Source organism: Amblyraja radiata, chromosome 2 (assembly GCF_010909765.2).
Source record: "Amblyraja radiata isolate CabotCenter1 chromosome 2, sAmbRad1.1.pri, whole genome shotgun sequence".
Taxonomy (NCBI): Eukaryota; Metazoa; Chordata; class Chondrichthyes; order Rajiformes; family Rajidae; genus Amblyraja; species Amblyraja radiata.
In genome coordinates this window covers 40,306,795-40,321,246 of record NC_045957.1, presented here as the reverse complement: position 1 = coordinate 40,321,246, position 14,452 = coordinate 40,306,795, and the positions used below count along the sequence as shown (strand labels likewise).

The 14,452-nt window shown below is 44.1% G+C and overlaps 1 protein-coding gene and 1 long non-coding RNA gene across 5 annotated transcripts in view; one reads left to right on the top strand and one right to left on the bottom strand.

Annotated features, from left to right (window-relative positions):
* Positions 1 to 14,452, top strand: part of ahr (aryl hydrocarbon receptor) — a 177,273-nt gene that overhangs the window by 64,241 nt on the left and 98,580 nt on the right. For all 4 annotated transcript variants that reach the window (XM_033045480.1, XM_033045459.1, XM_033045475.1 and 1 more), the window contains exon 3: positions 4,948 to 5,039. In XM_033045480.1, coding sequence (XP_032901371.1) covers positions 4,948 to 5,039 — 92 coding nt within the window. The remainder of the gene's footprint in view (positions 1 to 4,947; positions 5,040 to 14,452) is intronic.
* Positions 544 to 14,228, bottom strand: LOC116988619. The gene is made up of 3 exons (XR_004416005.1): positions 14,216 to 14,228; positions 2,940 to 2,945; positions 544 to 676 (listed from the first exon to the last, which is right to left on the bottom strand). It is a non-coding gene; the product is annotated as an uncharacterized LOC116988619 (long non-coding RNA).

Here is a 14,452-nt window from a genome sequence, read left to right as displayed (position 1 = left end):
GTGATGATGAATTTTAGAACAGAAGGTTTTCTATTCTCAACACTCGGGGTTGTTGATGGGCATTAGCAGGTGAAGTGAAAGCATTCACAGATGGAGAGTAGTATCATGAGCCTGTCCCACTTAGGCGATTTTTTTAAGCGACTGGTTTGTCGCCACATGGTCGCATGGGTATCGCCTGTATGGTCATGAGTAGTCTCCTCAGTCGCCCAAAGAATCGTAGCGTTTTTCTGGTCGCCGCTAGATTTTGAAATGTTACAAAGATTTTGGCGACAGTTGGCTTGACGCCAATGAACGTAGCTTGACTTCCCCTGACGTATATGCTGTCATAGGTTGATGTAGGTTGTTGCCAGGATGACGGAGGTTGTCGCCAGGTGACGTAGGTTGTCGCCAGATTACGTAGGTTATTACCGGTGCTGACTTCGGTGAATTCCATTGGTGACTACCTATGTCAACTGACACAGGTACCAGCGACTGAACTATCTTACCTTGTCGTAGCTTGTTGCATGTGGACGTAGCTTGTCGTAAGTGTGGTCATAGGTTGACGTCCTAATGGGTCGCCGGTTGTCGGTAGCTTGCTGTAGCTTGACGTCGAGTAGATGGTAGGTTGTTGTAAACATTGTCATAGACATTATCGTAGGGAGGGTTCAGTTGCCGGTTTTTCGGCGACCTGCTACGACTATGAAAAAAACGCCTAAGTGGGACAGGCCCATAAGCCTTGGTGTGCCAGTTCAGCTTGCCCACATTGGGAACATCATGGCTTCTCTGTGTGAAGTGTCTAAGGTGCAGATAATTTATGTCATTGGAAAATAGTAGGGTGTGGCTTACTGTTTTGTGTGTTTTAAATGTAAGCAGATGCTGCAGTAGCTCCTCTTGAACTCTCAATTTTTAAGGATTCTTAAGCTTTTGGCACTTTGACCTCCTTCATCAGTCAGAGCATTGAGTGTAGATGTTTGGGGGGGGGGGGGTCATGTTACAGTTATATATGACGTTGGTGAGGCCACATTTAGAGTATTGTGTTCAGTTATAGGATGAATCATGTAATCGGAAAGGTATTTTCAAGCTGGAAAGGGTGCAGAGAAGATTTATGAGGATATTGCCAGGACTTGAGGGCCGGAGCTCTTGAGTGATTGAGCAGGCTCGGACTCTATCCCTTGGAGCGCAGGAGGATGAGGGTTGATCTCTTTGAAGTGTACACAATTGTGAGAAGAATAGATAGTCTATTGCCCAGAGCTCGGGGATTGAGAACCAGAGGATATAGGTTTAAGGTTAGGGGGAAAAGATTCCATAAGAACCTATGGGGTAACTTTTATGCACAAAGGGTGGTGATTATATCAAATGAGCTGTCGGAGAATGCAGTTGAGACAGTTTATTTAGAAGGTACTATCACAGTTTATTTAGACAGGTACATAGACAGGATACATTTAGAGGAATATGGACCAAATGTAGGCAGATGGGACTAGTGTAAAGGGGACATTGGTCAGTCTGGGCAAATTGGGCCGATGGGCCTGTTTCCATGCTGAATGACTCTATAGAATGCTTTGAGGCTTTCCTCTGATTCTCTTGTGTCATTATTGATGGCTTTCTCCCTGGGACGTAGAGTTAAGTCCCTGTCCCACTTTCACGTCCTAATTGGCGACCTCTGCCAAGTTTGCCCTTGACTCGTACTCGCAACATGGTCGCCACGAGGTCGTAGGAGGTCTTCGTAACTCTTCCTCATGCTCGTGAGTGGTCTCCGCGTACTCGTGGTCTCAAATAGGTCGCGGCGTTTTTTCCAGCCTGATAAAAAATGTCCACGAGTAAAAAAAAAAGGTCGGCATGGAAAAAATTGATACTTTTTACTCGTAGGTAGTCATAGGTCGGTAACTGGCCCGAGACAAAAAATGCAAACATGACATTTTATCATGTGATCATTTTCCGCTCGTAGCTAGTCATAGTTGGTCTTAGGTGTGGAAGACTGAAGTCGAGGGGGGTCGTAGGAGGTCGTAGGAGGTCATAGACATAGTTGTGGGAGGTCGTAGACATAGTCGTGGGAGGTCGTATTTTACTTCGGCGAGTCAACACGACCTTGACATTTTTTTCAACTCGTCTAGGATCTTTTAAACTCGTGGATTAGGTCGTCCAAGTGGGACAGGCCCTTCACTTGTTCTGCCCCGAAGCAGCAGTCCATGTATTTTGGCAAAGGTGTTGCATTTTTAAATAGGACAATTCTTTCCTTTCCTTTATGCCACTAAATTAATTTCCTAGCTTTAGCTTAGTTTAGATTAGGGATACAGTGAGCACCGAGTCCGCACTGACCCAGCCATCCCTGCACATTAACACTGCCCCACAAACTAGGGACAATTTTACAATTATACTAAGCCAATTAACCTACAAATCTGTATGTCTTTAGAGTGTGGGAGGAAACTGAAGATATCAGAGAAAACCCACGTGGACACAGGGAGAACGTAAAACTCTCGAACCCGGGTGTCGGGCACTGTAAGGCGGCAACTCTACCACTGCGCCAGGTGCTGCAGCGTGAAATTATGTCACTTCAAAAACAAGCTATCAGCACGTTATCTAATTGATCTTTGACAAACAATTCAGGACAAAAGTTTATTACATGCTTCAAGGTTTCTGAAAACTTGTACATGTTACTTCCATCACGGGACCTGTAAATGTATCCAATGACTCAAACAGCGTATCTTTCTCCACAAGTGAGATCCATAGAATCATACAGCACGGAAACAGGCTTTTACGCAAACTCATCCATACTGACCAAGATGCCCCATCCAAGCTAATCCCATTTGTCCCTTCTTGGCCCATATTCCTCTAACCCTTTCCTATCCTGGCACCCGTCCAAATGACTTTTTAATGCTGCTATTGTACTTGCCTAAGCTACCTCCTCTGTCCACCCAATGAAGGTCACATTTGTCAGTATCTTCGATGTTGCTGAATCCTACCTTGTGCTTTTATATGATATTTTACATATTTTATCCCTGTTTAAAGATTGTTTTAACCCCAACAGAGCTTTGTTGCAATTTGTCTCCTGGCTATGAATTAATTGATAAGAACAACATTATATTACCAGATTTTTTGGTTTTGACAACGTATTGATTAGATGCCCTAACTGATTAAATGGTCTTTAATTATTTATGTGGCTGGTATATTTAGTTTATCGAATCTTTTCAAATTGGACACACAAAAAAATCTCACTCCAAGATTACTAACCCACTATCATTGGTGGAACATTTAAATGCATAATTTCACCATATTAAATCAATCAATGTTTATTACCAATTGTTTTTGTAGCGGACATTTAAGGGCCTGTCCCACTATGGCGACCTAAATTGCGAGTTTAGAAGAGTTTGTGCTCACAGCATGGTCGGCACGTGGTCATAGGAGGTCACTGTAACTCTCCTTCATGCTCGATAGAATTTGCCGCATACGCAAGGCCTCAGTTTGGTTGAGGAAACATTTTCAGCATGCTGAAACGTTTTCCGCGAGTAAAAATTGGTCGGCATGGTTCTTTTGAACTCGTAGTGCAGTGGTAGTGGGGTCGCCATGTAGTTATAGGTAATCGAGGTAGCCGTAGGCAATCTTCTTTACTGACCGGGCATTTTAATTGGCTCATTGGGGAAAAAAAATGAAAGCACGGCTTTTCAGAACCAAGAAAATCAGACCGGTAATGCAAATGCTCGCTAAACTTTATTAAAAGTTGTCTGGCTTCTTAAAGGTGTCTCCACTCCTTCTCCTCTCCCCTCCCTCCCCCCTCCCCTCTCCCCTTCTTCCCCCCCTCTCCCCTTCTTCCCCCCCTCTCCCCTTCTTCCCCCCCTCTCCCCTTCTTCCCCCCCTCTCCCCTTCTACCCCCCCTGTCCCCCCCCCCCCCCTTCCCGTTCGCTAAAGGACTTACTGTACACTATGCCAGCCATCTTTTACCTTCCTGTTCATCGCGGGTGTGAATTTCAGACAGCGCTCCCCTGCTTTCCCTGGCCCCCGCCTTTGCGATGTGTGTGTGTGTGTGTGTGCTGATGGTCGATCCAGCTCGCGGTTTCATCGCTGATGGTCGATCCAGCTCGCGGTTTTTCAGGCGAGTGCCCTCGAGCTTGAAGTTCGAAGACAGTTGCTGGAAAGTCGCGTTAGTGGGACAGACACTTTACCCTTCTTCTTAAATTTCAATTCCATGAAGTATTATAAGGACCAACAAATGAGACATTTGAGCAAAAAATGCAGGATGGATGCGGTAGCAATAGAGAGAATACACACGCTATTCACTAGAATATTGCCTGGAATAGAGGACTATAATGTTTTCTCACTCTCTGGAATGATCTACCAGAAAAGGCATTGGAGGCAGTTGCAATTCTAATGTTTAAAAGGTGCCTGGACAGGTACTTGAATAAGAAAGATGTAGGGATATGGGCCTAATGCAGGCAAATGGTATTGGCATAAGTAGGCATCAAGATTGGCAAGGGCAGGGTGGGCCAAACAAGCCCATTTCTGTGCCATACATTTCCATGATTGTATTCCCTCTGGTCTCATGCAGGTTTCCTGGACTTGAGAATGGTATCTGTATTGCAGGCTGTTTTTAAACGATTGGAAAAGTTACTTCACCGATGTTGGTTTCCGTGTTGTTGTGTGAAGTTCTGTTCGAAGGTAGCCACAGAATGCTGGCTAACTCAGTAGGACAGGCAGCATCTCTGGAGAGAAGGAATGGGTGACGTTTCGGGTCGAGATCCTTCTTTCATTTCTGTTCATTGATGTTAAGGTAGCAGGGGAGTCTAATGTATTGGGTACATTGCTGAATTGTACTGACCCTGTTGCCTCAAATCAGGTAAAATGTAGGAGGTAAGATGTACATATGTTAGTCTATCCAATTGTATGAGTAGTCAACAATATCCATGTTTATATTGGAAAAAGTTAAATTCGGTATTGCAAAACAAAACAAAAAATCATTATTACTTTTTTCTCCAGTTACTTTGAAATCGAATGGGAATGGTATCCATGAAAACGGCATAGCACCTCAACCAAGATACCATCTCCAAGAGGGAGAAGTTCTGCTACAAGTAAGACTACTGATTTTTTTTAAACATCGAAAAGAAGCAACCATGTTTGGAGATGTTCTCAAATCTCTAGGTTGCTATGGTTACGTGATAATGCAATAATGTTTTTCTTACTTTGTGGTATCTGTGCATTATCTTATTGTTGGCAGGAGTTGCAGAATAATCTGATTTTTCTTGCATGCCTACTAGCACCACACCCTGAAGTATGGATTATAGTGAATAATAAAATTAAATGAAAATAAAGTTTAATTTTTTATGATGGAGGATGCTGGACTTGCTAAGTCTAATAATTGCTTTCAGTCTGGTGTCATTTCAATATGAAAATGGTGAGGATCCTGAAAATCAAAGTAAGAACTTAAAATGATGGAAATAAGATCAAGTAGTGTGTTGAGTAAAAATGTTAATTTTCTTCATCAAAGTGTTGTATGTCAAGTCAAGCCAAGTTTATTCGTCACATACACATATGAGATGTGCAGTGAAATGAAAGGTGACAATGCTTGAGGATTGTGCAAAAAAACTACAAAACAGAATGGAACAGAAGCAGTAATTACCTATTTGTGAAAGGAAAAAAAAGAAAAAAACAGCAATTTAAAAAAGACACCACACAACAGTAGTTTGGTACAGTAAGTTAGTCCCTGGTGAGATGGGAGTTTACAGTCCTAATGGCCTCTGGGAAGAAACTACTTCTCATCCTCTCTATTTTCACAGCATGGTAACAGAGGCGTTTGCCTGACCGTAGCAGCTGGAATAGTCTGTTGCTGGGGTGGAAGGGGTCCCCCATGATCTTGTTGGCTCTGGATCGGCACCTTCTGATGTATAGTTCCTGCAGGGGGCGAGTGTAGTTCCCATAGTGCTTTCGGCTGAACGCACTACTCTCTGCAGAGCCTTCTTGTCCAGGGCAGAGCAGTTCCCAAACCAGATTGTAATGTTTCCTGACAAGAAGCTTTCCACAGCCGCTGAGTAGAAGCACTGGAGGATCCTCAGGGACACTCTGAATTTCCTCAATTGCCAGAGGTGGTAAAGGCGCTGCCTTGCTTTACTCACCAGTGCTGCAACGTGTGATGTCCATGTCAGATCCTGTGAGATGAGGACTCCCAGGTATTTAAAGCAGCTCACCCTATCCACAGTATCCCCATTTATCTTCAATGGTGTGTGTGTCCTCGGATGTTATGCCCTCCTAAAGTCCACGATCAGCTCCTTAGTTTTTTTGATATTCAAGAGGAGGCTGTTGTCCTGACACCAGAGTGCCAGATCAGCCACATCCTCCCGGTAGGCCTTCTCATTGTTATTGGAGATCAGGCCCACCACCACTTGATTATAGAGTTGGAGCTGAACCTAGCCACACAGTCATGTGTGTACAGGGAGTACAGTAGGGGGCTGAGGACGCAACCCTGGGGGGATCCTGTGCTCAGGGTGAGGGACTTTGATGTATTTCCTCCCATCTTGACTACCTGGGGCCTGGCGGTAAGAAAGTCCAGGACCCAGGCACACAGGGAGGTGTTGAGCCCCAATTCCAGCTGCTTCTCAGCAAGTCTGGTGGGGGCTATCGTGTTGAAGGCTGAACTGAAGTCTATGAACAGCATCCTCACATAGCCCCCATTTTGGCTGTCAAGGTGAGAGAGAGCAGTGTGCAGGACCTGGGAGACCGCATCGTCCGTGGATCTGTTCGGACGGTATGCGAATTGTAGCGGGTCCATGTTGCGAGGGAGGAAGGCGCAGATGTGTTTCTTGACCAGCCTCTCAAAGCATTTCATGACTACCGAGGTGAGGGCCACCGGACGGTAGTCATTCAGACAAGCTGGGGAGGCATTCTTTGGTACAGGTACAATGATGGATCTTTTGAAGCAGGCAGGGGCCACGGACTTGGCCTGGGAGAGGTTGAATATTGTAGTGAGCACCTGAGCTAGCTGCGTAGCACAAGACTTAAGTACTCGCCCCGAGATGCCACCTGGGCCTACAGCTTTCCTCGTGTTCACACGTGTCAGAGCCCTCCTCACATCGTGCTTGGACAACGAGAGTGTGTACCCATCCCCAGCGGTGGCTCTCCCTCCAGCTTCGCTAGCCAACGTGCTGGCGGAGTTGTCGTTAGCCGGCAAGCCTGAGGTGATGTTGCCCGTCTCGAAACGAGCGTAGAAAGAGTTCAGGTCATCAGCTAGGGAGGTGTCGGCACTTCCGGTTGAGGTGGGGGCTGCTCTGGTAGTTGGAAGAGTTAACTACTGGCATGTGGTAAGCATTAGAGGCTTACATTTGGCGCTTCAATGGTTTTGCATCCAATTATGCTGTTTTTGCTGCAAAATTTGTGGTTTTCATACGATTCTGGGGATTTCCACGAGTTTGTGTTTGAGTCAGAGCAGTTACAATTAGTTACTTTCGGTTTAGGGTCATTGAACCTTTCCCTGAGGCACATGTGAGATGAAAGGACTAGTATTTCTTCTGTTTATCAGTTGTCCGCTGTCGAAGAGCCAGTTACAATTTTCGCATTGTAGCCTCTAATATTTTAGCTCGGGATGTTGGAACTTTGCATATAAATATGTTATTTAAGTTACACTTGACTCCAAATTATAAATCAGTTTAATTACTTATTGTCTGCTGAAGCTCGGTTGGTAGCATTCATGGCTCTGAGTCGGAAGGTTCCAGATTCAAAGCTTCAATTCAAAAACCTGCACACATAATTCTCAGTGGAATCTCCCAGGAATACCGAGGGAACGTGATGTTGAACTGAGCCCCTTCTACATTCTCAATGGATGTAAAAAGAAAAGGCCGAGTGGTGGTAACAGACGTTGATATAAATAGGTAGATGGCCAGTGTGTCGATAGTGCTGAAGGACCTGTTTCCATGCTGCTTGGTGTGTCACTCTGTAACAAATCATGACAGCAATTTGAAAAAGAGCAAGGGAGTTCTTGCTGATGTGATTGTCTCTACTTGTCCTGTACCAACATAAATTAAATAGTTAAGAGAAGAACATATTCTGCATGAGTAGCTTACAACCCACCAATATGAACAATTAAATTCTCCAATTTCAATTATACACCTATAAAATCCCCTCTCTTTCTCCCACTAGCCCACCCTGCCAAGCATCCTTTTAACCCACTTTCTCCCACAACCACAGTCACCCTGTTCCGCCCCTATATCTCACATGCTCATCTTCCATCCCCGAGTGCTATATTTCCCTTTAATCCCCACCCCCCTGTGCCCTTCTATTTATATCCATCCCTCTGGTTTAACTTCACAGCTCCTCTTTCCTTATCTGACACCTTTTGGACTCTTTTTCCTCCCTATCCTTTGTCAATGTCTCCACCTATCTGCCGATCATCCCCCTCACCTGTATCCACCTATCACTTGCCAGGCTTTGATCCACCCTGCCTCTCTTACAGCTTCCTCCCCCCTACACCCACCTAGTGTACTCCTATCAGTATGGAGAAGTTGAGCCAAATCAGCAACTGTTCCTTGGCTCTGCTGATGGTGCCTGACCCGCTGAGTACCTCCAGCACTTTGGTTTTTTTGCTCTAAATTAAGGAGGTTATTGATTATTATCATATTGCAGTTTGTAGGTGGCTACTGCAAACAGACTGGCTGCAAAGTTTGAGCAACTTGGAGGAACTGTGAGGAAAAGAAGGGGTGAAATGTAAAGGTAGAAGAGAATGGGAGAGGGAATTATTATTCAATCGTTGGAAACATTAGCGACGCAGTGGTGCTGGTTTCCGATGGGCACGGTGAGAAAGCGGCAGATAAAAGGAAAGTTTAGGACTCTGGGATGGGAGATAAAAATACAAACAAGTGGAATGAAGCATGGTGACTGGGGTGGTTGGAGATGATGGGAGAAATGTGTGCAAAATTTACAGCATTGGTTGTACAATGCCTTTAAGGTTGTGGTAGGTTTCTCTGCATCGTGATTTAAATGCCACATTCGTAAATATATATTTTTGAGTTCTGATTCTTGCAAATTTGATATGTGGTAAGGAGTACTGTTAACTGTTATTTGATGACCATTTGCAAGATATCATCTTTACAAACTTGCATTGTGTGAGTAAAATGTTGAGTAGAATTTCCTGTCATTGACAAGCCATCAAACTTGCCCTTTGTGGATTCTCCACTGTTAACTTTCTATTAAATGCTGGCTTGACCTTCTTGACAGTAGAGCATTAGTCATCTGTGCCATTGATAGGGATATCAGATTAAGCCACAATTATTAAGAGGGCCTAGTAGACCATAAACTCAGGCCCAGCAGACTAAAACCTGGCAAAAATTTTAATGGGAAAAAGCCAAGAACATTCCAAAACGAACTAAATAATACAAATAATGAAAAAAAAATCTTAAAATTTAAAAAAAGATATCCAATTGAATATTGTTTAAATGTTGTTTGTTAATTTAAAAGAAATGTCACCTCCCTGGTACCCACGCTGTCCCTTGTAGCTATTCCTCCACACTCCTCCAATGAATGGGGTAGCTGTTTATGAGCCAGGTTCAACCAATTCCCCATTTAACTCCTGGAAAATTATCCTAACTTTATGATCCTGTCAGGAAATTGCTAACGAAGGCCAGAAAACTTGTTACTAAAGGGCCTGTCCCACTGCGGGGACCTAATTTGTGAGTCAAACTCGCAGCATGGTCGACGCGTGGTCATAGGAAGTCCTAGGAGGTCACTGTAACTCTCCGTCATGCTCGAGAGAAGTTCCCGCATGCTCGCGGCCTCAGTTTGGTCGAGGAAAATTTTCAGCGAGTAAAAATTGGTCGGCATGGTTCTTTTGAACTTGTAGTGCAGTGGTAGTGGAGTCGCCATGTAGTTATAGGCAGTCGAGGTAGCTGTAGGCAATCTCCTATGCTGACCGGGCATTTTAATTGGCTCATTGGAGTTTTCAGAACCAAGGAAAACCGACCGGTAATGTTAAATGCCCGCTAAACTTTATTAAAAGTTGTCTGGCTTCTTTAAAATGTCTTCTCTCCCCTTCGCTCCCCATCTCTCTCCTTCTTTCCCCCCCCCCCCCCCCCTTCCCCGTTCTCTAAAGGACTTACTGTACACTGTGCCAGCCGTCTTTTACCTTCCTGTTCATCGCTGGTGTGAATTTCAGACAGCGGCCCCCGCCTTTGCTGTGTGTGTGTGTGTGTGTCTCTCTGTGTGTGTGTGTGTGTGTGTGTGTGTGTGTGTGTGTGTGTGTGTGTGTGTGTGTGTCTGTGTGTGTGTGTGTGTGTGCGCGCGCGCTGACGGTTGATCGAGCTCGTGGTTTCATCGCGGTCAATCCAGCTCGAGGTTTTTCAGGCGAGTGCCCTCGAGCTGGATTGACAGATGCTGAAAAGTCGCGTTAGTGGGACAGGCCCTTTATTCACTTGTAAATCTTGCTTATGATAGCACATCAATTGGGCAAATATTGATGTAGGCTTTTTCTTAATTGTTGTGTACTATCAGAGAGAATTAAAGCTGTAATTGTGTTCTCAAATCTGTACTTAAACGTTGAATAATATTTGGTGAATGACTCCGTTTTACGTTGATGTTGTTGGATGATTTCATTCATTTCTGCCAAAGGAACTGTGAAGCTCATCAATGACTGGGGAAAGGCGAGATCATGGACCCTGTAAATTATTCAATTAGATTGGCTACACTTGCATTGTATGTGTTCAAGTAAATAGTAAATAAAGATATACTCAGTGTAGTCGGGAAGGGTGGGAATAAGGTATAAATAAATGGGTGAAATAGTTCTATTAAACTTGTTAAACTTGCTCGATCGCACTTGTGAAGTGCATGCAAACAACACCACTTTGAATAACACAGATATGTGCGCATTTACTGCCCAAGACAAAAGTCTGAATTTGTAAAGAAGGTGAAATCAATACCCACTGTACTTTGGTTAGTGTTAGTAGCAGTGAGCTCAATATCTCAATTATGTAATTGCTGCTTTATTGTTCACTTGCAGCATTATGGCATGGGTGTATTATGACAGTGAAGAAATGAACAATAAAGTAGGTGGCCACAAATACTTGAAGAATTTGAGCATGCATTTCAATTAGTACCTATGTAAATAATTTAGGTAATTTGTTGTCAAGCTGGAAAGGGTACAGAAAAGATTTACGAGGATGTTGCTATGAGGGTAGAGACTAGAGGGTATGCTATGGGAAGAGGTTGAGTAGGCTGGGATTCTATTCCTTGGAATGGAGGAGGATAAGGGATGACCTTATTGAGGTATACAAAATCATGAGAGAAACAGATCGGGTAGATGCACAGAGTCTCTTGCCCAGAGTAGATGAATCGAGGACCAGAGGACATAGGTTTAAGATGAAGAGGAAAACATTTAATAGGAATCTGAGGGGTGACTTTTTCACACAAGGGGGGGGGGTGAGTGTATGGAACAAGCTACCAGAGGAGGCAGTTGAGGCTGGGTTTATCCCAACGTTTAAGAAACAGTTAGCCAAGTACATGGATAGGACAGGTTTGGAGGGATATGGACCAAATGCAGGCAGGTGGGACTAGTGTGGCTGGGACATGTTGGCCGGTGTGGGCATGTTGGGCTGAAAGGCTTGTTTCCACGCTGTATCACTATGACTCAATGACATGGCCTATAGGGGTGGTATAATATTTTTCACTTGTTTCGTACAATGTTCCTGTATTCAGTATGCTAAAGCTTAGAGAGCTACTTTAAATGAGGCTTATAAGTGATGCTTAAAAGGCTTCAGCATCAATATTATTCAGATTTATCCAATAAGCAATGTGCCAGTAATAAAGTTAAAAGAAAAATTACAGCATACCAATGAGAAGCCCAAAAATCAAACTTGTTGCTGGAGGTTTCCAAGTTTTGGTTATTTGTGAGACCATCATACATAGATGCATAGACTATAGGTGCAGGAGTAGGCCATTCGGCCCTTCGAGCCAACATCGTCATTCAATGTGATCATGGCTGATCATCCACAATCAGCACTCTTGCCTTCTCCCCATACCCAATATTCCGCTAGCCCCAAGAGCTGTATCTAACTCTCTTTTGAATGCATCCAGTGAATCGGCCTCCATTGCCTTCTGAGGCAGAGAATTCTTAAACTGTGGCCCGTGGTTCTGAACTCCCCCAACATCGGGAACATGTTTCCTGCATCTAGCATGTCCAATCCCTTAATAGTAAGAATGTGCTTCCTCAAATTAGGAGACCAAAACTGCACACAATATTCCAGGTATGGTCTCACCAGGGCCCTGTACAACTGTAGAAGGACCTCTTTGCTCTTATACTCAACCTCTCGTTAGGAAGGCCAACATGGCATTAGCTTTCTTCACTCCCTGTTATACCTGCATACCTACTTTCTGTGACTGATGTACAAGGACACCGAGATCTCGTTGTACTTCCCCTTTTCCTAGGCTGACACCATTTGGAAAATAATCTGCCTTTCCGTTCTTGCCACCAAAGTGGATAACCTCACATTTATCCACATTAAACTGCATCTGCCATGCATCCGTACACTCACCCAACCTGTCCAAATCAACCTGCATCCTCATAGCATCCTCCTCACAGTTCACACTGCCATCCAGCTTTGTGTCATCTGCAAAATTGCTAATGTTACTTTGAATTCTTTCATCTAAATCATGAATGTATATTGTAAATAGCCGCGGTCCCAGCACCGAGTCTTGTGGCACCCCACTAGTCACTGCCTGCCGTTCTGAAAGGGACCCGTTAATCTCTACTCTTTGTTTCCTGTTTGCCAACCAGTTTTCTATCCATGTCAATACCTTACCCCCAATACCATGCGCTCTAATTTTGCCCACTAAAATTACTGAACAACTACTTCCAGTTGTTCACCTTCCCTCTCGAGGATGTTCTGAAGTCGGTCCAAGACATCTTGAATCCTGGCACCATGGAGGCAACAGACCATCCTCAAGTCTTGCCCGCCGCCACAGAATCTCCTATCCACACCTCGGACAATAGAGTCATCCACCACTATGGCTCTGACCTACGATGGTCTCGCCGGTCGAGTCTCATCGCTAGGATTGGAGCCGCCGACCTGTCCGCCGCTCGGACTGGAAGCGTCGTCTGCCCCGACAGCTCACAAGAGGGTGTACCTGTTTTCATTAGGTACAGCCATCGGGGTCTCCTGCACTCCACGTTTACTCCTCTTTCTCACCCACCTTCGCTCCTCCGGTATCCTTGGCGTGACAACCTTAATGAAGGTCTTGTCCAGGAAACTCGTTTTCCCGGAAGGCCCTGAGGTCATCCAGCTGCTTCTCCAGTTCCCCAACGCGTTCATTCAGGAGCTGCACATGGACACAATTTCTGCAGGTGTAGTTTCCAGAAGCACCAGCGGTGTCCCTGACTTCCCATATCTTGCAGGAAACACATTGTACCAACTTGCCTGCCATTTCCTGGACAAAAATCACAAATCACAAATTGCGATCAAGTGCCTCTTTGCCTCAGCCTCCTCGCCGAAGACTCTTGAGCCAAAGACACACTTTACTCATCAGGATTCTTGAGCCAAAGACTCACACTTTCAATAGCACTATACTTCCAACAATGTAACTTACAGATGTTTGCGTATGGCATTGTATCTTTATTTTTATTGTCTGAGTTGTAAGATTTAACAAACATATTGCTTGTGCAATTTTAATTTATTTTAACGTTTCACGTCAATGTAAGGATATTTGATTGATTAAAAACCCCTATTACATAAAAATAAATTATTATTCTCCATGAAACTTAAAGTTTTGTCTCGGCCTTTGTTGGTGCTCTTTAACTTGGCCAGTAAACGTTTCAATATGCCATTTACGATTGGTTATTTAACCTCAATATGTGCATGTGAACATGTTTGTTCTTGCACAACTGTTTTGCCATTTTTTTACCAGATTAAAATATGCTCTTCTTCCAACACTTCCTTGAGTTCAAATGATATGTCCGTGTTTGGTCTCCAACTCTATAGTTCGTATCAGTCCTTCCTCTCAACGTCTGCAGACTTTAAAAAAAATCACTTGTCATCACTTTATTACTGCTCCTTAATTCACCTGAATGTAGGTCTTTTCAACCCTGGTGGTATCCTATATTGCAGAGGTTGATGTTTCAGCAAGGCTCCTTAATAAGCAAAATCTTTATTTATCATACAATGCCATCTCATACTTGATGTTTATTGAGGAAATGTTTTCCTTGTTTTCAAAGCTGCTGCTGAAAGCATATAAGGCAAAATTCCATTGCAAATAGTTCTGTGTTATTGACGTGCACCCTTCAAAACAATTACATGGTTTGATGTTTAGATTAACCTTTTATATAGTTTAGTTTAGTTTGGTTTAGAGATACAGCGCGGAAACAGGCCCTTCAGCCCACGGAGTCCGCACCGACCAATGACCCCCGCATATTAACACTATCTTACACCCACACTATGGGACAATTTACAATTGTCAATAGGCTGTGGACGAGTGAGTATGAGTATTTGAATCACCGCCTTCAGGACAGAGCCAA